The 20998-nt window shown below is 41.9% G+C and overlaps 1 protein-coding gene across 3 annotated transcripts in view; it reads left to right on the plus strand.

The window, feature by feature from the left end:
- Positions 1-20998, plus strand: part of CSMD3 (CUB and Sushi multiple domains 3) — a 1155643-nt gene that overhangs the window by 703367 nt on the left and 431278 nt on the right. For all 3 annotated transcript variants that reach the window (XM_045006341.1, XM_045006342.1, XM_045006343.1), the window contains one exon: positions 17896-18012. In XM_045006341.1, coding sequence (XP_044862276.1) covers positions 17896-18012 — 117 coding nt within the window. The remainder of the gene's footprint in view (positions 1-17895; positions 18013-20998) is intronic.

Genomic DNA, 20998 nt, shown 5'->3' on the forward strand with positions numbered 1-20998 from the left:
CACCTGCCCTAGCTGTGGTGGTTGACAGGTTCTCTGACCTGTCTTAGGTTTATTTAAGAGCAGTCCAGTAACAGAGCTCTTAAGTTATGGGTACTCCTCCATTTCTGAAGGAGTTTGTTGGGAACTCCTTCCTGAAGTATTTCTGTCTGGGTACCTCACTGGCTGCCTTTAGAGCAGTAGTTCTCAACCAGGGATCTGGGGCCCCCAGGGGGCCATAAAGAGGTTTCAGGGGGTCCACTAAGTAGGGCCAGCATTAGACTTACTAGTGCCTTGGCAGAAAGTCGAAGCCTCACTGCATGGGGCGGTTGACCAGGGCTCTGACCCCGCCACTTGGAGCTGAAGCCAAAGCCTGAGCAACGTGACTTCATGGGGGCTCCTGTGGCAGAGGGCCCCCGGCAATTTCCCTGCTTGCTACCCGTTAACACCGGCCCTGACTTTTATATGCATAAAAACAGTTATTGTGGCACAACAGGGCTGTGGATCGGCAACCTTTCAGAAATGGTGTGCTGAGTCTTCATTTATTCACTCTGATTTAAGGTTTTGCGTGCTAGTAATACATTTTAACATTTTTAGAAGGTCCCTTTCTATAAGTCTATAATATATAACTAAACTATTGTTGTATGTAAAGTAAATAATGTTTTTAAAATATTTAAGAAGCTTCATTTAAAATTAAATTAAAATACAGACCCCCCTGGACTGGTGGCCAGGACCCGGGCAGTGTGAATGCCATTGAAAATCAGCTTGCGTTGCCTACCCCTGTATTATAGCACGTTGGGGGGGACTCAGAAAGAAAAAGGTTGAGAACCCATGCTTTGCAGTATGCTGCAAGGCAGTGCCGTAACAAGGGCGAGGCAAGTGAGGCAAAGTGCGTGCAAAGTGGAGGGGCGTTGCTCTACCGCGATTGGTGGCGCTTGGGTAGAAGCTCTGCTGCTGCTTCTTCAGCGGCAATTCATCAGCGGGTCCCTGAGTCCTTCTCGGAGGGAAGGACCTGCCGCCGAATTGCCGCTGCTGCTTCATTCATTCTTCGGTGGCGGGTCCTTCTCTCCGAGACGGACTCAGGGACCTGCTGCCAAAGAGCCTGGAGTCGGCCCTTGTCTCGGGCACAAAAATTCCTTGTAACAGCTCTGCTGCAAGGCCAGTCTTTCTGGCTGATATGTCCGCAATCATTTGAGGTCCACTCCATTGCCTTACCCCCTCAGACATTCTACTTTTTCCTCCCATTTCCTGTCACATTTGAATCTTCTGAGAATAGAGGACATTTGGTGTTGAAGTGGTTTGACTTGTGTGGTACTGGATAAATTTGGCTATTTTGGGGGATTTAATCTAGCTGTTATTTTATAATTGGCCTTTTAAAATATATTTCCCTTTCTTATAAGATACTTACACAGTGTGTGAAAGTCCCTTTATAAATAGGTTGTTAGGTTAAAGTTAAGCTTATGATGAAATGCTTTGCTGGATTGGGGTGTAAATGCATTTTCATTTTCTTATTTTCATCTTATAACTCTTCTTTATGTCTCTGGAACTTCTTTGTCTATGTTCCTTGCAACCATTAATATTAATAACCATTATTATTAATCATTTGTAGATAGTTGTTTCCTTCTCTTACGTCTCATTTAGGCAAGCTATGCATATTTATTCATCTTAGTTGACATAAGTTGATCCTACTAACAAAGGTGGTTTTTCTCTTTTGGAGAACACTGGTGCTTACCTCTAGTTTTAATTTATTTACTTTCTCTTTCCTACTGCACTATAAATTGTAGCTCCATAAATTATTTCTCCATCTGTGGCTGGTCTCTTCTTTGCTCCCACCTGCCACTTACAGAATCTTTTATTAATTTACTTCTGTATGTGGAAATGCTGAGTGCTATAAGTTAAAAAGGTAGACCCTAGGTTTATTTTTCCTGATACTATGACATTCACTCAGTATGAAGGACTGTTGTTCTTGCTTACCTCTTCTATTCTGCATTGTTTGTGAACATTCTGTATTAAAATACATATTTGTTCATCTCTCTACTAAAAATTGCTGTTCCTTCTGTTATGTTTACCTCCACAGAGCGGCAAAATTACCTGCTGCTCCTCACATACAGGCCCACTCTTCACCTTTGGCCACTCTTCACCTTTGGCTCTTCTTTATTGGGTGCATGATGGCAAAGGTGACGTCTTTGAGGTCCATCTACCCTCTCCACAAACTGGGGGTTGACTTGATTTATATCAGAGTAGAGCTAGTGTAACAGAGTGGAGAATCTGGTTCCAACAACTCACACACAGAGACCATAGTTTGTAAATTCTCAGTGGTAGTTTGAGACTGTAACAAGCAAAATTTCAGATGTGGGGATTTTGTCCCTAGAGGGATGTTAAACCAGTTTTGCAAGCCTGACCCCTCAGTCAGACCTAAATTCAAAACTGCAGGAAAAAGAGAGGCAAGAGCATTTAAAGAACAATGATACCAGATTCCTCTCTCTTTAACTGGTCCTATAACCAGATACAACAAGGCCCAGTGTCCCAGCCTAAGGCTGGGTAGAAAGGAAGAGAGAGATTTGCAGTCCTTCTCCCTTTACTTTTCAGGGGTAAAGTATTAACCACCTAGCACCTGTTGCAAAGTTGAAGTGAAACACAGAGTGAAGGGTTTCAGATGTGCCTGATGGTACATAGGAGCATGGCAAACTTGTTAGGAACAGTTTCCCGCCCGGAGGTGATTGGCCCCACTCTTCCTCATGACAGCGATGAGGTTGATGAACAAACCTAATGATAATTATATTCATAACAAACAAGAAGAGTGTATGAATTATCCAAAACACAAGAAGTGAAGCAACAAGAATCTGATTGTCACTTAGAAACAACTAATTTTTTTGAAGAAAACTCTTACTAATGGCAAAAACAAAACAAAAACAAAAAATCCAAATCTCCCCAGGGAACAACATCCTAAAAAAGTTATTTCTTTGGTTGTGACAGAATTAATACAAGTTAGACATTTTACTTCATAGGTGATTTACTTTTTCTACAGCTATACTGAGACAATTTTTTAATTTCGTCTAGTGAGTTCTGCTTTCCCTTTACTCCTTTTTTGTTTGTTTGTTTATTTGTGAGTGTTCATTTTGAACAAAACATTATATCTACATAAGCCATATGCCCTGATTCACTTGTTTGTATCACACATATTAAAAGAATAGACACATTTTATTAGTGCATTATTTGTATACACACAATAAATAGCATAGTTACAGAGAGAGCACCATTATTCCCTTTTCAAATTAGGACAGATAGAATCAATTACCAGGAGTATTTTTTGTGATCTCTCTCTCTCGCAATCCCCCTCTCCCTCTCTCTGCCTCAGCCTGCTTATCTACCTTATTTGGTAATCGGTATAAAAGTGAAAGTAAAGATTCTTTGAAGAATGTGCAAATACATAGTTTATTAATTATGATTATTGTTTATTTTAATCTCTGTTCTCCGAAAAATAATGAGACCAATCATATTTATGGTCCTTTGGCTGTTAGCCCTGTTATTAAGACTAGTGCACATCTTATGTTTGGGGATCTGTCAATTTGACTTTGTTGTGCTAAAGATTTATCCCGTTGCATGCCATCTGCTAGCCTTCATACAGTCACACAGTGTGCCTGCCACATGGCACATATGTTTTGTTGTCACCTGTGTTCTCAAAATGTTTCCTATGCACCCACTGTAGTATACCTTGTTTGTTAGGCAGCTTGCTGTATATACTGACTCTGCACACTTCCTACTGTTTCGGTATTCATTTTTAGCACACACATACCTACAAGTGTAAAGATGCGTGTGTCATGAATAGTTAGTTAAGGGTTGAGTTTCCACCTGTAAAGGGTTAACACATAGTACCTGGTGAACACCTGACCTGAGGACCAATCAGGGAAGAGAATTTAAAATTCCTAGGAGGGAACTTTTTCTCTCTGTTTCTGTGTGTGTTGTTCTTAGCCGTTTGGAGTTACAAGGGTCCAGATGTTTTAATCAAGTCTCTACAAGTTTCCACCTTTCTGAACTAATTTCTTCTAGTCAAGATAGTGAGTATTAGAAAGATACTTTGTATCCTCATCTAATAATCCTATGTTTGCAATTCTGTGTGTTTGTTATTGATTATTCTTAATTCTGCCTGTATTGTTTGTACTGAGAAGGAGAGAGGATTCTCTCCAGAACTTAGCAAGGTTATACCCTATGAGTGTCCAACTTGGACTCATAGAGATTCTGTATTTTCTTGTTTTTCTTTTAATAAATTCTTTCTATAAAGATTTGATTAAATCCCTCTACTGTGGATACAGGGGGAGGGGGCTAAGAAACTCTCTCTCGGTGGTGAGACAAGCTTATCTCCGGGCCGAGAGGGGATGGGGGAGGTTTCTCTCTCTGTGAGTTGATCTGTGTTTCCCCAGGGAACGTCTTTGGAAAGAGGAGGGGGGGGAAAACAGGGGTGTCCCGGCCCACGTATTCGACCGGGTGGTGGCAGCAAAAAGGGGACCTACCCTAGGATTTTAGGGTGGGGGGATACATGCGGGTCCCCACATTGGAACCCAACAGCTCCAAGTGGGGGTGAGACCCATGACAGCGTGACACCAATTGTCAGTGCTATAAGAGAAGAGGGACTTCTCGCAAAACCAATCCCAATTGCAGTATAATATAAGATGTCCAAAAAATCCCTTTTGATACCTGTGCCATAGTGAGCTGGCATTCTATCTTGAAAATGCCAAAACACCATTTGAGCACATGGATGTGGATCTTGTCAGCTATTTGATCACATGCCTTTGTTATTCTGAGAATGTAGAATATATTTCTTGGTGATTGTGCTAAATTCAATTCCTTGTTGCTAGCACTTGCATATAAGATAAAGTATGTATGTCACTGGAATAATGTCAGAATCCTAAAATGATGTAAAATAGCCAAGGAAGTCAGAATGTGGTTGTGTACTGTCATAGGGTATATCTGCCCTGTAATCTGCTGGCTAATTGTGGTGCTTCAGGTGCTCCCTGCCTTAGTTTTCCCTCACCCAGGTTTTCTGTCTCTCCCAGGAATCACATTGCTCAGCCCTCTGGCTCAGCTACTCTGAGTACAATCCCATTTTAGAGTACCAAGAACAAAGAAAAGGTTCTTACATACTGCTTGGACTCCTCTTCAGCCTATCTTCTCCCTTTAAGTCTTGCTGCTCTGGAATGGAATTCTGACTCCCAGATTGCTTCCCTAGAGTCATAGAATATCAGGGTTGGAAGGGACCTCAGAAGATCATCTAGTCCACCCCACTCCTCAAAGCAAGGCCAATCCCCAGATAGATTTTTGCCCCAGTTCCCTAAATGGTCCCCTCAAGGATTGAACTCACAGCCCTGAGTTTAGTAGGCTAATGCTCAAACCACCGAGCTGTCCCTTCCCCCAGTAGGCCTCCTAGGATTACTTTAAGGTCTCCTATAGGAACCCAGCTTGCTCTCTGCAGATCTTTCCAAACTGAGTTTTCTCAGCCCTTTTAGGAGGAACACATGTTTCAGGCTGTTACTTGACTCCAATTTGTCCAACCCCCTCAGGCTGGGTGACAGCTAATTATGGCACTGGAGGGGCTGATTGAACAAGCCTGGCTAGGCTAAGCCTCCTGGCCCCCACAGGTATGTCTACACTGGGAGGTGCAATTCCCAGCCCAGATAGACAGACTTATACTAGCTCATCTCAAGCTAGCCTATTAAAAATAGCTGTGTGGATATTGTGGTGGCTCATGCTAGTCACCCCCACTCAAACCCATTGGCTTGAACTTAGACAGGTAGCCCAAGCTCCCAGGAGGACTGCAAAGGCCACACTGCTATTTTCAGAGCACGAACGCATGGTCAGCTAGTGTGAGTCCCTCTACCCGTGCTCAGAATCACACCTCATAGTTGCAGTGTAGACATGCCTTAATGGGCAGGCACCCTGTTACACCTAATTTTTGTGTGTTATCAAACAGTATGCCTAAAAAGAGAAATGAAAGACATTTATCCTACAAAGGCAAACTAGATCATACTTCGAATAGAGATTGTCATAAGGGATGGCTATTCTGCAGTACATGCTGTAATATAGAAGCTATGCCTGTACAGAGATGATGATACTTAATCTTATTTTGATGACCTTGGTACAAAATGTGGGTATATATATACAAATATAAGAAGTTTTTTCCTGCATATTATTCGATTCTCTAGCCCCAAAATTAGAGCTGATCAGAAATAGTAAATCATTTTTAATATTTCACATAGAAATTGCCAACAATTTGTCTTTAAATCCTTAGCATGTAATGTTATAAGAATGATTGAGGACTCAACAATTCCCAGGTTTTTTTCCCTTACATATCCCCCTGAAAAATTTAGTTCTAGTGTCATAATTAATGATTTTGCAATTTTTCATGTTCAAAAAGTCATGGCAGTTTGATAGTTTTAGCTTGTGGAGAGAAGACAGAAAGGGAGAGAGGAATAAATAGAAAGTGACACAAGTATATAAAGGGTGAAAGTCTTGCTTTACTATAAAGCCAGGGATTCATCTATAATGTATTTCTGGATAGACTATCAGGATGCTAGTTTACAAACCATACCCACTGGGTTTGTGGGATACAATCTTGGGATGTGGTATGGGTCACGCCACATCATCTGATCAAGATATTGCTGAATTTACAAACTTAGGTGGGCCAGCTTCCAGGGTTCTGTGACCTTCCTGATTGATTTACATGGGTCTTGACTCTGATTGGCTGGCACCCATATATAAACTTCCTGCTTCCTTTCTGATCTTATCTGAGCAACAAGCCATTGCCTATAAATTACTGTGTGGACCCTGCTTATTTCTGTCTTTCCATCTGACTCTGCTAGCTGCCTTGCTGCATCTTTCCCTTGGATTGGCTTTTCTGACTATTGGACTTTTTGTGTGAACTACACTGCCCTTGACCTGCCTGACCTCTGGGCATTACATAGAAATGCATAGATTCACTCTGAATCATATAAGGATGAGAGTCGCCAGGAGAATTTGCACTCTGGTTCCATCTTCAAAAGTGGCATTAGAATCTGTACTGAATCCAGTAGTCATCTGTCAGACAGGCCTGAGTGCAAGTTTAAATCAGAAGTTTGGTCAATCAGCCCGAGGAAAACCAGCGTAGTTCTCAAGGTACAATTGGTTATTTTGGGGGTAGTAGAGAGATGTTTTAGCTAATGGAAAATGTAACATTACTGATTCTTAGTGCTTATGGAATGCCAGTACAATATTTAAATAAATAATTAAATCGCAGCTTTAACTTAGGCAAACCACAGATGAGGGCACACAATAAATGAACATGACCATAGCCTGATTATTACAAACAAATCTAATGAGCAGGTTATCTAAAGAGGTTCAGAGTTTGGATGCTTACCCAGACTATCTGAACCTATGGAGGCCTCAGACATTCTGTTTCCACAGCAGTATCACTGCTCTTTGTTTCTTTTGCTCCTTTGCTTGCCTACTGTAGCATGTGACACTATTCAGAGCAGTGGAGATATTACGAGATGACGCATAAGACCTTTAAAATGATATACAAGGTGGATTGGATATAAATACTGCTGCTGGGATATATGTGCAAAAGATACCATGGCTGTGGTTTCTTTCACTACCACTTGAGTATTTACAGGGGTAAAAGTAGAGTACTGAAATTTAATAAACCTTTTGTTTATAAGTACTGCATGGCTGCGAAATATTCTAAACCCATGTGAAGATTCTTTTGAATTCTAGTCTTGTCCTCCAAAGTGCTAGCAGCCACTCCCAACTTGATGCCAACCACAGATTTTATAAGCATACTCTCTACTCCATTATCCAAGTCATTAATGAAAATACTGAATATTACCAGACCTAGGACAGACCCCTGTAGGATCCCATAGATAAGTCCCACCAGTTTGACAGGGAACCCTTAATAAAATTGTTTAAACAATCAATTTGTCCTAGAGGATTATATAGTAGTAAGTAATAGCCAACATGGATTTGTCAAGAACAAATCAATCCAAATCAACTTAATTTCCTTCTTTGACAGTATTACTGGCCTACTGGGTAGGGAGAAAGATGTTGATATGATATATCTTGATTTTAGTAATGATTTTTACACAGTCTGATGTCACATTTATGTGAGCAAACTAGAAAAATATGGCCCAGATGATATTACTGTTAAGTGAGAGCATGACTGCTCGAAAGACCACACTAAAAGATCAGTTATCAATGGTTTGCTGTTGAACTGGGAGGGTATATATAGTGGGGTCCCAGAGGGGCCTGATATGGATCTAGTACTATTCAATATTTTCATTAATGATTTGAATAATGGAGTGGAGAGTATGATCATAAAATGTGTAAATGATGCCAAGCAGGGAAGGGTTACTAGTGATTTGTGAGGATGGGATTAGAATTTAAAATGACCTTGACAAATTGAGGAATTAGTATGAATTCAACAAGGTGAAATTTGATAAAGTGCAAAGTACTTAAGAATGAAAAATCAAATGCACAATTACAAAAATGGGGAATAACTGGCTGGGCAGTCGCACTGCTGAAAAGGATCTAAGGTTTATAGTGCATCACAAATTGAATATGAATCAACAATGTGATGGAGTTTTGAAAACGGCAAATACCATTCTTGGGTGTATTAACAGGAGTGTTGTATGTAAGACATGGGAGATAATTGTCCCACTCTACTCAGCACTGGCGAGGCCTCAGCTGAAGTGTTTTTTCCTTGGTCTATGTGCCATACTTTAAGGGCTTGGCTACACTTACAAATTTGCAGCGCTGCAGCAGGGTGTGAAAACACACCCTGCTGCAAAGCGCCAGTGTAGTCAAAGCCCCAGCGCTGGGAACGCGGCTCCCAGCGCTGTCCGTTATTCCCCACAGGGAGGTGGAGTACGGACAGTGCTGGGAGACCTCCCAGCGCTGGCGCTTTGACTACACTTAGCGCTTCAAAGCGCTGCCGCAGCAGCGCTGCCGCGGCAGCGCTTTGAAGTGTAAGTGTAGCCAAAGCCTAAGAAAGATGTGTACAAATTGGAGAGAGTTTGGAGGTGTCCCTGCCTGCAGGTATATGGGATCTTGGGGAGCAATTACCACACAGGTGGGGTGCCAATTAATTTCTTTATTAAAGGAAAAAGGAAGTGGTGAGAATTTAACAATGAAATACGATGGGATGGGGTGTATAGGGTGTTTACAATAGACAATTTTTTTGGGGGGGGTGCTTATTGAACAGTGTATGGAGTTCTAACAGTGGGGTACAGTAAGTGGGGTTTAGTACAATGGGATACAGTACAGTTAATAAGCAACTCAACTTTATATAGGAACAACTCTAGATACAGTGTGGAATGTAAAGCATACCAAAAAGAGATGCAGTTTAAAATGGTAGCTTCTATATAGAATGGTCAACAATCTTAGATAGAATGTATTAAGTGGTTGGTGGCCTTATACACAATGTAACACAATAGTATTAATGCAAATACAAAGTATATCAGAAAGGTGGAAGTAAAATGTGAATCACAGTGCAATAATACGATATGGGTGATAAGTGAAATTATGCAGTGTAGACTTAATTTGTGAGGCTGTGATAGCAAGAGTGTACCCAAAGGCTGGGTCAAGAAACAGGAGGGTGGGGGGAAAATGATAGTGGCAACTGATGAGAGATGCAGCTGCAAGCAGCGAGAGACTCTGAAGCCCTGCGAGGTAAGGACAACAGAGCAGTGTGTGTGTGTGTGGGGGGGGAATTTGGGAAGTTCAGATGGTGATGCAGACGTGGGGGAGAAAGCAGCAAGGAGTTTGGGAAGTTCAGAGGATGATGCAGATGCAGGGGAAAAAGCAGCAAGGGGTTTGGGAAGTTTAGAGGGTGATGCAGACACAGGGGGGGAAAAAGCAGCAAGGGGTTTGGGAAGTTCAGAGGGGGAGATTGGAGCAGCAAGAACCTTATCTATCCTCTAACTTAATCAAACTTATATAAAATGACAAGCAGCTTCTACAAAGTAACAAAACAGGTACAGAATACAATCAGGCAATGACTTTTTAAATCTATCAACCAATGACTAGGCAAAACAACAGATATCACAATTCTAAGCAAACTACAACAAGCAGCTATATGGAGCAACAAAACAACGAACTATAGCAAGGCAGGTGAGACTTACAAGCTTTATAATCTTAACAAACTATGACTTATTAAACTAAAGAAACAAAACCTATGGTGCACCTTATGCTATGGGGAAGTTACAGAGGGCAGAGTGCAAGGTGCCCAGAATACAGCTCCCAAGGCAGCCCCCAAGGGAGCTGGCTGCAGCAGTGGATACAGCTGAAAACAGTGAGTCCAAGGCAAAGCCCACAGGAGTAGAGCTTAGCAGCATCACAAACTTACTTTTAGTGGCAGAGTGCCACGGAGTTTAAAAGAGATTTTAAAACACAGACCAAGGTTTAGCTTGAGTCTGTGTGCTGGGGAGACCGAGCCAGCAGCTAAAATAATAAAACAAAAGTACAGAAAGTTTCACAGAGGGATTCTTACCAGCCCCCAAGGCAGCAGCAGAGGCAGAAGCAGCAAGAACATCAGAAGGCTTGGTACAGTCTAGATAATCAGGAGATCTCTCAGGCAGCAATTCGTTCTTCATAGGGGGGGTTCAAAAAATGGGGGTATGCTCAAAAATAAAATGAGAGCGGAGAAAGGACCCCCAGAACCCCCTGGCTGATCAGACCAGGCAGCAATGCAGGAACCTTTCTAAAGTCTGTTCAGAAAATGTCTGTTTATAAAGGCAAACCTGGGCAGCTTCCCGCCAGTAACTCTGATTGGCTCCCCCTCTTACAGGGAGGAGAGAAGGCAGGGAGAAGACTGCAGGCAGCCACAGGCATGTCTGGGCAAGTCCTGTGCAATAGGTGACTCAAAAGCACATGAGGTCTATGACTCATGCCCAGGATCTTAAAAACACAATAGGTCTTGCAGCTCTGGACATTGCCTACCCTACACCAAGCCCAGGTTTTAACAAGGTGATAACAGGACTAACCCTTTGAACAGGGCAGTGGTCCCACTTAGCACAAGTGGCCATCCCTTTCAGAAGGGCAATGGCTCTTGTTAAACAACTTAAGGGGCCCTCCCTTTGAGAAGGGCAGAGGCCCTGGTAAACAACTTAACAGCCAGGGAGGGGCGGCCACAGTAGGAGAACAAGAACAAAATGGAGTAAGGGGACAGCTTTAAGAAACAAAATGGAGCTGTAACAGACAGGAGGAAATCCTCAAAAATGATAAAAGGTTTAAAAAAACTGACCCATGAGGAATTTTTTTTGTTCTGAGTGGGATGTTTAGTTGTGAAAAAAGAAAAGTTAGTGGGGACCTGATAAGTCTTCAAATATGTTGATTGATGTTATAAAAAGTTTGGTGATCAATTGTTCTCCACATCCACTGAAGTTAGGATGAGAAATAATGGGTTTAATCTGCAGCAAGGAAGATTTAGGTTAGATATTAGGAAAAATGTCTAACTATAAGGATAGTTAAGCTCTGGAATGGGCTTCAAAGATGTGGAATCTCCATCATTGGAGGTTTTTAAGAACAAGTTAGACAAACACCTGTGAGAGATGGTCTAGGTATACTTGGTACTTCCTCTCACGGTCTCTTCCAAATGTACATTTATATGATTCTCTTTGCCTTTTATGTTCCATGCTAGCTCTAGCTCACTTTGTTCCTTAACCTTTCTGATTTTATCCCTTCATGCTTGTGCTATTCTTTTGCACTCCTCCTTAGCAATTGGTTCATATTTCCATTTTTTGAAGGATTCCTCTTTGTTTTTTTCAGGCCATTAAAAAGCTCTTGATGGATCCATATTGGCCTCTTACTGTTCTTTCTATCTTTCCTCCTTATTGGAGTAGTTTGCTGTTGTGCCTTTAATATTATCTCTTTGAGAAACTGTAGGCTCTCCTGAACTCCTTTTTCCTTTAGATTTTCTTCCCAGGTGACCCTACCTAACAGTTCTCTGACTGTTCAAGTCTGTTTTTTTTGTTTTTTGTTTTTTGTTTTTTGTTTTTTTTTTAAAGGTCTGTTGGGCTTATTCTGCTGCTTTAATTTTTTTTCCTTTGAATCACAAAATCTGTCATTTCATGATCACTTTTACTCAAATAGCCTTTTACCTTCAGATTCACAACCAATTCCTTCTTGTTAGTCAGACTCAAATCTGACATTGTTGTCCCCCTGATTACTTCCTCTACCCTCTGAAACAAGAAGTTGTCTCCAATACAATACATTCCAAGAACTTATTGGACATTTTGTGTTTTGCCATATTACTTTTCCAGCAGATGTCTGGGTAGTTAATGTCCTCCATTACTACCAGATCTTGAGTTCTGGATAGTTCTTTTCGTTCTGGAAGAACCTCACCCACCTCCTCTTCCAGATTTGGCATTTTATAGTAGATTCCTAACATGGCTTTGCTCCTGTTTCTCTCATCCCACCCCTGTATTTTATCTTCAGTCAGAGATTTTCAACTGGTTTGCCTCTCACAACTTCACGGAACTCAAGTCTATATGTTCTTCATGTATAATGCAACACCTCCTCCCTTTTTTCCTGCCTGTCCTTCCTGAACTAGCTATACACCTCTATACCAATATTTGAATCATGAGATTTATCCCACCAAGTCTCTGTGATGCTAATTAAGTAATAATTCAACTTGTGTACTGTGACATTCAGTTCTTCCTGTTTATTCCCATATGCTTGGTGTTTTTGTATAGATATCTTAGAAGTTGAGCAGGCTCCCCACTGTATTCCAGCTTGTTGCTCCTATGACCCTATTGAAATTTACCATTTCTCCTCTCCCCCCACGCACACTTCTACTCCAGCGTCTAGGTCACCTCTTTGTATACCCACTTATGAGCTTTTGTCATCTGCCCCCTTTTAACCTTGTTTAAAGCCCTGCTCAATAGGTTGGCAAGTCAGTATGAAGAGTCATCTCACCTTCTTGGCCAGGTCTCATCAGCATCCCTCCTTCCCTGAACATGGTTGAGGAAGCCAAAGCCCTCCTGTTGATACCATCTGTACAGCCACACATTCATTTCCAGGTTGCACATGTCCTAGCCCTGATTCTTATGCTCAACAAGGGGGATGGATGAGAACATAACCTGTACACCTGACTCCTTCACCCTCAGTCCTAGAGCCATCTAGTCACTGCTGATCTTCTCAGAGCTGTACCTGGCAGTACCATGAGTGCCCACATGGATGATCAGCATTGAGTAGTAGACAGAGGGATACATGAGCCTTTGCAATCGTTCTGTAATGTCTCAGATGCAGGCTCCAAGCAGACAGGCTACCTCCCTGGACATCATGTCAGGTCAGAAGATGGATGCTTCTTTCCTCCTCAGAAGGAGACAATCACCACCCTATATCTCCTGTTCATGACTCTGCCTGCCTCAGGGGCAGGTGCCTCCTCCTCCTAATCCATTAGGGTCATCTTCTGCTGTTGCCGGGAGAGCATACTGAATCTTGGCCCCAGTGGATGGGGGGCCTGGGTGCAGGGTGGAGCACTGTCTACAGCCTGAGGTGGCCATCAGCCAGTCTCCTCCCTGCAGAGGTGTGGTTCTCCTTCCCCTGTGGTATTGCTGTAGCCATCTAGCACTATCCTGGATGTCTCCATGTGCATCCTGTCAATGAAGTCCTTGTGTTCCTGTATATTACACAGATGAGCCACCTCTTCTTGCAGCTCTCTTACCTGCTTCCTGAGGGAGTCCACCAACAAACACGTCTCACACCAACTTGTTCCCCGTGCTGAGTTTTCTTTGGCAGGGACATGCAAGCCAGATTCCCAACAAGTCAAGAAGCCTGTGCAGAAGCCTCCAGGGTCAGGATGCCTGTTTGGCCAACGCCCCACAAATGCAATCAGAGGAGAGCTAGTAGAGGTGGTGTTAATGTGCTATTTGTCTCCCATTGTGGGTTCTTCCTTGTAGAGTATCTGTTAGTTAAGGAGAAAACAAACAAACAAGCAAACAAAATAACCTGTACCTCCCTGCCTTTCTGTTCAGGAGAACTCAGCTGGCTAACACCCTTTGTCTCCCAGCTGCTTTTATTTCACCAGCTGCTTCTGTCAGTAATTTTAGAATGCTTTAGAAATTTTACATTATTTTTCTGCGGTACTGTTGTTTACAATAAAAAAGTCCCTGTTATAGTTCACCAAATACATTAATAAAACAATTGCCGAGAACAAGTCCTGAATCTCTATAGACACTATAACGTATGGGTACAGAGGCAAGCTGATGTTTGCAATCATTTTGGTAGGGTTTAAAAATAGATCACAGTGATCTTCCATCTTTGTGCAGCTAGTGGCCTTTGCTCCCCAATACCATGCTGAAGCCTCCACATTTATATGACAAATAAAATGTGCAGGGTTTGTTTGTTTGTTTGTTTATGGTGCAGAATGCCCTCAGGAGTACAGCATGCATCTTTAAAGCATGATTGAGGTTCAGAGGCAGGAAACTCTGTTAGAAGTGGGGAGAGGAGTGAAACCCTTTTGTGAAGGTACTTTGGGGAAAAGTCAGGGGAAAACTAGAGCAGTCAGAGCAACTAGGTTTTTCAAGAAAGCATTCCAAGTTATTCCCAAGCTATTTATGAAATCTGCATTTTTAACTACCAGAGCTGTGAACGAGCCCAATGCTTGCCTTTGTGGATTGTTCCACTGTGATGTAAAATGTATCGGAGGTGGAATTCCATTATGGGTGCACTACAAGGTGATGGGTATATAATTAGAAGTGACTGGTCAGGAGTTTGTGGAAGTATAAAAAATGGCAAAAGCTGAGCTTACCTGGAGCCTACTGGACTTTGCTGATTTTTTGAGCCAAGCACCCAAATTGCATCACCAAAATAGAGAATTATCTAAACATAGCAGCAGCAGCAACAAAACAAAAGCACATGAACAAAACACCTGACCACTGAAATATCTCAGTGCATGAATTTAAAACTGGCACCTGAACACGCTGCATGCAGGCAAATTTTGGCTATAGTCCCCCAAATTTTATTGCTTCTATAGACAACCAATACAGCACCTCCCAGTCTATCCAAAACAATCTGGACCTCAATGCTTCCCATTGCAACATCAGCATAAAACCTCTGGATTTGGCATATCATCATTCTTATGCCATTTCTGATACCATATTAAAACCCATAATTTGCAACAGAAATACACAGAAATGTGGTGTTGAATACTGTTTTACGATTCTGTCTAACAGAAACCACTGTTGAAAGGGCACTTATTTTGAAAGGGCACTTACTGAGAGTTTGAGTTTTTGAGGTTGATAAGGGAGTTTTATGTTAATTAATTTAGAAAAGCGACTAACGTTAATTAAGAATCGCAATAAAACTTTTCTGTAGTAATTTATGTTAGTTAATGAAATCCAGTGACAAGGAGACAGTTGGCTGTTTTTAAAGGTTCTGGGACTAGCAGAAGAAAAAAAACCACTTTGGATATCAAATATAATAAGGTTGAGAAAAATGAAAGGGGTTAAATACTTTTAATTTTCAAACTGAAATAGCTCATGTACATGGCTTTAAAAAAATGCAGGGTTTTTTAGAATATCTTGTACATGCTGATAATGAGAAATAACTGTTCATGGTAACAAGCACTGTTCAGAGCCATATTCTTGAGGAAAAAATATATTATTTTATAAAATCTATAATGCCTCATCCCCATTAAAATGTGTGCAGTGGGTTCCTTTCTAGAGTCATTCTAAACCTTAATGTAAGGGTAATCTGCAGCTCTGAGTAACAAATGTAGGGGAGAGAGAAGGAATTGCAGTTTAGCTGTCCTAGTCAGGTGACCAGTGAAAATACAAACTTCAAAAAATCTTCTGGTTATTAGTCACTGGTAATCTTGATAAAGCTGGTAACTATCCCATACAATTACCTGTTCTGAAATTGGCAGCCACCATTAACATCTGTAGTAAGAGACACACATTTGGTATTCAAAGGGAAGAAAGAAAGGCATTCACATATGCTTATGTATTATCTGCCACTGATCCTTCAACAGTGAGTGGCACTGCACATTTATTTGTATCTTCCCAAGGTTCAAACTACAGTTTAGCAGATTTAGATTAAATCTCAGGAAAAACTTCCTAACTGTAAGAACAGTAGGACAATGGAACAAAATGCCTAGGGAACACATGGAATCTCCTTTAGTGTAGATTTTCAAAAAGGAGGCTGGATAGCCATTTGTGTTGCATGGTTTAGTCACAACAAATCCTGCATCTTAGCAGGGGGTTAGACTAGATGATCCTAGCAGTCTCTTCTAACCCTATTATTCTATGATAATAGGCTAGGATGATCATTATGAAAGGGCCGCTAGACCATCTGGTTACCTCTTTATCTAGAGATCTGTCCTTAACTTGATGTAGGCTTGTGACTTCCATAAAATCAGGTGCATTTGTCCCTGTGTGGGCCTCATCCAGCTTTTGTTGAAATCTAGGAAAGATTTATATTAAAATTTGTATAAGTTAAATTCATCTCTTGTAGAGGCAAAAAGAAGGGGAAAAATGTGTCTGTCAGGAGCTATGGGGTGAGCTGCAGCGGGTTCGCACGGGTTCGCGCGAACCCATTGTTAAATTTAGCAGCCATTTTAGAACCGGTTGTTAAGGGCTGCTAAATTTAACAAAAGTTCCCGCCCACTCCTCTCCTGCTCCGCCCCTTCTCCTCCCCCTCCCCTGCTTCCCGCGAATCAGATGTTCGCGGGAAGCCTGAACAAGCAGCATGGAGGCAGCCAGCAGGTAAGCTGGGGCGCGGAGGGGGAGGGGAGGTGCGGCTGGCTCAGCAGCTCCCAGTCCCAGACCGCGGCTCCCTCCAGCCCAGTGCCGGCCCGGGGAGTCGGGCCCCACGGCTGCCACCGAGCGGCCGAGCCCCGGTGCCGGCCCGGCCCGGGGAGTCGGGCCGAACGGCCCGGCCCCGGTGCCGGCCCAGCCCGGGGAGTCGGGCCCCGCTGCGCCGGTCGTGGTCCTGGCAGAGTGGACCCGGTCCCCAGGCAGTGTGGTAAGGGGGCAGGGAGGGGGTGGGTTGTGGGGGGGTGGATAGGGGTCAGGGCAGTCAGAGGGCAGGGAACAGGGGGATTGAATGGGGGCAAGGGTCCCGGGGAGCAGTCGGAAAGAGCAAGGTTGGATGAGGTGGTGGGGGCACTCAGGGACAGAGAGAAGGGGTAGTTGTATGGGGTAGGGGTTCTGGGGGGCCATTGAGAATGAGAGGAGGGGTTGGGTGGGGCGGCAAGGGGCAGTCAGGGGACAGGGAAGGGGGGGATAGGTCAGGGGTCTCGGAGTGTGTGTGTTAAGGAACATGAGGGGTTGGATGGGGCACGACCCCCCCCCCCCACAGAGGGGGGGGGAAGGAGGGAACCCGTTGTTAAAATTTTGGAGGGAGGAGGGAACCCGTTGTTAAAAATTTGGCAGCTCATCACTGAATATGTGCATTCTTTCATCTCACCTGACCTTGACCAGAGTATGTGCTCATAGTCTCTTCCCATTATCAGATGGAAACTTCAGGATAAGGAATTGTGAGATGTTCACTCTTCTGTTCACTTTGGGCTGTCATTTCTGTCCTATTAGATCTTCGGCTCTTTTTAAGACTTACAATAATGTGTGTCACTGCTCACTATGATTCTGAAAATGTAAATTATTTATTTTTAAGAAGAATACATTTTTCATAAGGAATTCTCAGAAAACAATTGGTGTAATTAGCAATTCATTTTGATGATATTTATAAAATCACCTTAGCAATTAATTTATCATATTTAATTTCTGATCACTTTGTGTAAATTTTAGCTAAAATTAGAGATTTGCTGCAGAGGAAATTGTAGACTCACTCATATAGATCCTAATTCAAAAAGAGATGATAACTTTCTTTGCTCTTTTACATGTCTAGATTTTACATGTGTATTGTATTAATATGTCCCTTTATTTTTCTTAGCCTTATGTGGAGGAGATGTTAGAGGACCTAGTGGAACAATTTTATCCCCTGGTTATCCTGAATTGTACCCAAATTCACTGAATTGTACATGGACTGTGGATGTCACCCATGGAAAAGGTAAGAGATTTAATTGTACACCTCTACCCCTATATAATTTGACCTGATATAACATGAATTCAGATATAATGCGGTAAAGCAGTGCTCCAGGGGGCGGGGCTGCGCACTCCAGCAGATCAAAGCAAGTTCGATATAATGCAGTTTCACCTATAACGCGGTAAGATTTTTTGGCTCCCGAGGACAGCGTTATATCAGGGTAGAGGTGTATTTTTGTTTGTCTTCTTTATTTTAGTTTGCTATTTCATGCCCCATATGCAAAACCAGGTTAGCATTGATGAACTGGGAGATTTACTATAAACATTATTAATTATGTTGATTTATACTGTGACAGCACTTATATGTCCCAGTCATGGACAAAAGACCCCATTGTGCAAATGCAGGACAAAAAGATGGCTCCTGCCCCAAGGACCTTACAATCTAAGTGTAAGACAAGAGACAACAGGTGGATACAGACAGATAATCAAAGGAACACAAGAAAACAATGAGACAGTATTTTCAGCATAATAGGTAGCAGCAACAGCACACCATCCATTTAACTGTTGTCAAGTTTTTTTAGGCATTACAGCAAAGGAGAGTTAAAGGGGGGCTTTGAAGGATGACAATGAGATGACTTAGCAGATGTTCATGGGAAGATACTTCCAAGCAAGACAGGCAGCACAGAGAAAAGCATGAAGATGCTTGTTTGAAAATTAAAAAAGTGGGTGATGTAGGTTGGCATTGTTGGCCAGTTGGCAGTGACAAATGGTGTCTAAATAGCACATAAGAGTTGATGGGTAGGGTAGGGGATACATGGTGAAGGGCCTGAAAAATGAAGTCAAATTGTTTGTTTGATATGATAAGAGAAGAGGGAGCCCATGGAGGGATGCAAAAAGAGGGGTGACATGGCACAACAATGGGTTAGGAAAATGATCTTTGTAGCATTCTGAATGGTTATCAGTGTGAAAAGTTTGCATTTGTCAAGGCTACAGAAAATGATTGTGCAGTAATTAAGATGCAATATGGTGAGAGCCTAGAGAGTTTTAATTGGATGGAAGGAGGAAAAAAGGCTTTACCAGTTGTTATACAGAAATGTTATGGTCTGAGCGACAGGGAGGATGGTGATGATACCCACAGTGATAAAAAATGGAAGCAGTGGTGAGGGCTTGGGGGAAGATTAAAAGCTCTTTTTTAGCCATATTCATCTTGAGTTAAGGGCTAGACATCCATGAGATGTCAGAGAGACAGGCTGATAATATAGTCTGGACAGAAGGAGACCTTCGGGAGTAGAGAGGTAGATCTATGAATCATCATCACCCAGTTGAATTTGTTTTTTCAAAGGAGAGTACCCAGAGATAAGATGCAGAGAGAGAAGAGAAAAAGACATTTTAAATCTCCACCAAAATTTGGAGGGGGAATGAGGAAGATCCTTTGAAGGACATTCTGAAGGAGTAGATAGAGAGGTAGCAGGAGAATCAGGAGATGACTGAGTCACAGAAGCCAAAGGAGGGTAAGATTTCAAGAAGAAGAAGAGGTGTTGTTGATGGTCTCAAAGGCTGAAGCTACAGTGTAACATGTATTAGGCATGAAGGAGGTCAACAAGTCTCATATTTGTCCCATTTTTAACTGGCAACAGTATCTTTTTCTAATTAAATTTTCTATATTGCTTTTATGTTTTTTCTCAGCTGTTGCCAGATTTCTGGTTGGTAGCATAGTGCAGACTACCTGCAGGTCTGGGGCACAGTACGTTAGTATAGTTTAAAAATGCACATCCATCCATTACATAAGAAGGCATTTAAGGCTTCAGATTTCCTTCAGTGTAAATACAAATTTAATTAACGCTTCTTCTTCTTTTGGATGCCATTTGGAAAGCAACAGGCTGTGATTGTAATTGAATGTTAAGATTTGAAAGCCAATCTAATATTTCTGGAGTAGCTAGGTGGATCCCCCTTGTACCACCACATTAAGCATTAATGGGGCAGTTTTCCGTGATGTGTCATATGGTTTGTACCTCACCACAGTCACAATCTGGTGATTCTTTGATTTTCCATTTGTGGAGGAAATATACATATCTTGGATACATTATCTGCATGCAGATGAGTGAAGTCCACTCCCTGTGGGGAAGGCAGAATCCTGGGACTTGTTTTGTTGGATATTCAATCAGGTCTTTGTTTGGAGAATCACAAGCGGCCCACAATTCAAGCCAGTGAGGGCTGGTGTCCTTTCCATTGACATGTAGCATTGACATATGGATCCAGAAAGGTTTCCTGGATATGGGTCGGGAGAGTAGCAGTGAATTCACATCTTGGTGAATGAGATGACAACCTTCATGTGATCTCCTCAGTGACGTGTGAAAGCACAAGGAATGTCATCAAATGGGTGACTGAATGACCTGAAAGGACCTTCCTGTCAGAAAAGCAAGGGCAATAACATTCCATGTCAGGGCTAAGCCTTCCTTCCAATAGGTCCATCACTTCCTGGATATGAATATGCAAATTATGAAGCACAGGTTCGACTGCCTAACCAACACAAAGTGCAATTACATGACAACAATTAATACGTAGCCTGCAAGCATGCAAAAATTATATTAATAAAACATTAAGTGTGACCTGCAATATAAAGACATGTATTTTAACTACACTTCTCATCTATGCCCCAGATTATAGGTAGTCTTAAATATACCTTAAATATATTTCTCATGGACCACTATTAAGATCCATATGTATCTAAAAAACCCCTAGTAATATTAAATAGTAAAACTTCTAGAAGTAACTGAAAAACAAGCACATAATTTCCTTTGGTAGAAACATGCAAAATGCTTCTGCAAATAACTATTGTATGTGTTCAAACAGCTGTTATGTGATAAAGGGAGGGATGTGTATATTATGGCATAATATTATTTTGTATTTTTTAGGTTTAAAAAAAGCATGTCATCGTTTGTATTTTATTTTACTTTATTACAATAACAATATTATTCTTATGTTCTCTATGAAATGATACTGTCTATGAA

This window comes from Mauremys mutica, chromosome 2, assembly GCF_020497125.1.
Source record: "Mauremys mutica isolate MM-2020 ecotype Southern chromosome 2, ASM2049712v1, whole genome shotgun sequence".
NCBI lineage: Eukaryota > Metazoa > Chordata > Testudines > Geoemydidae > Mauremys > Mauremys mutica.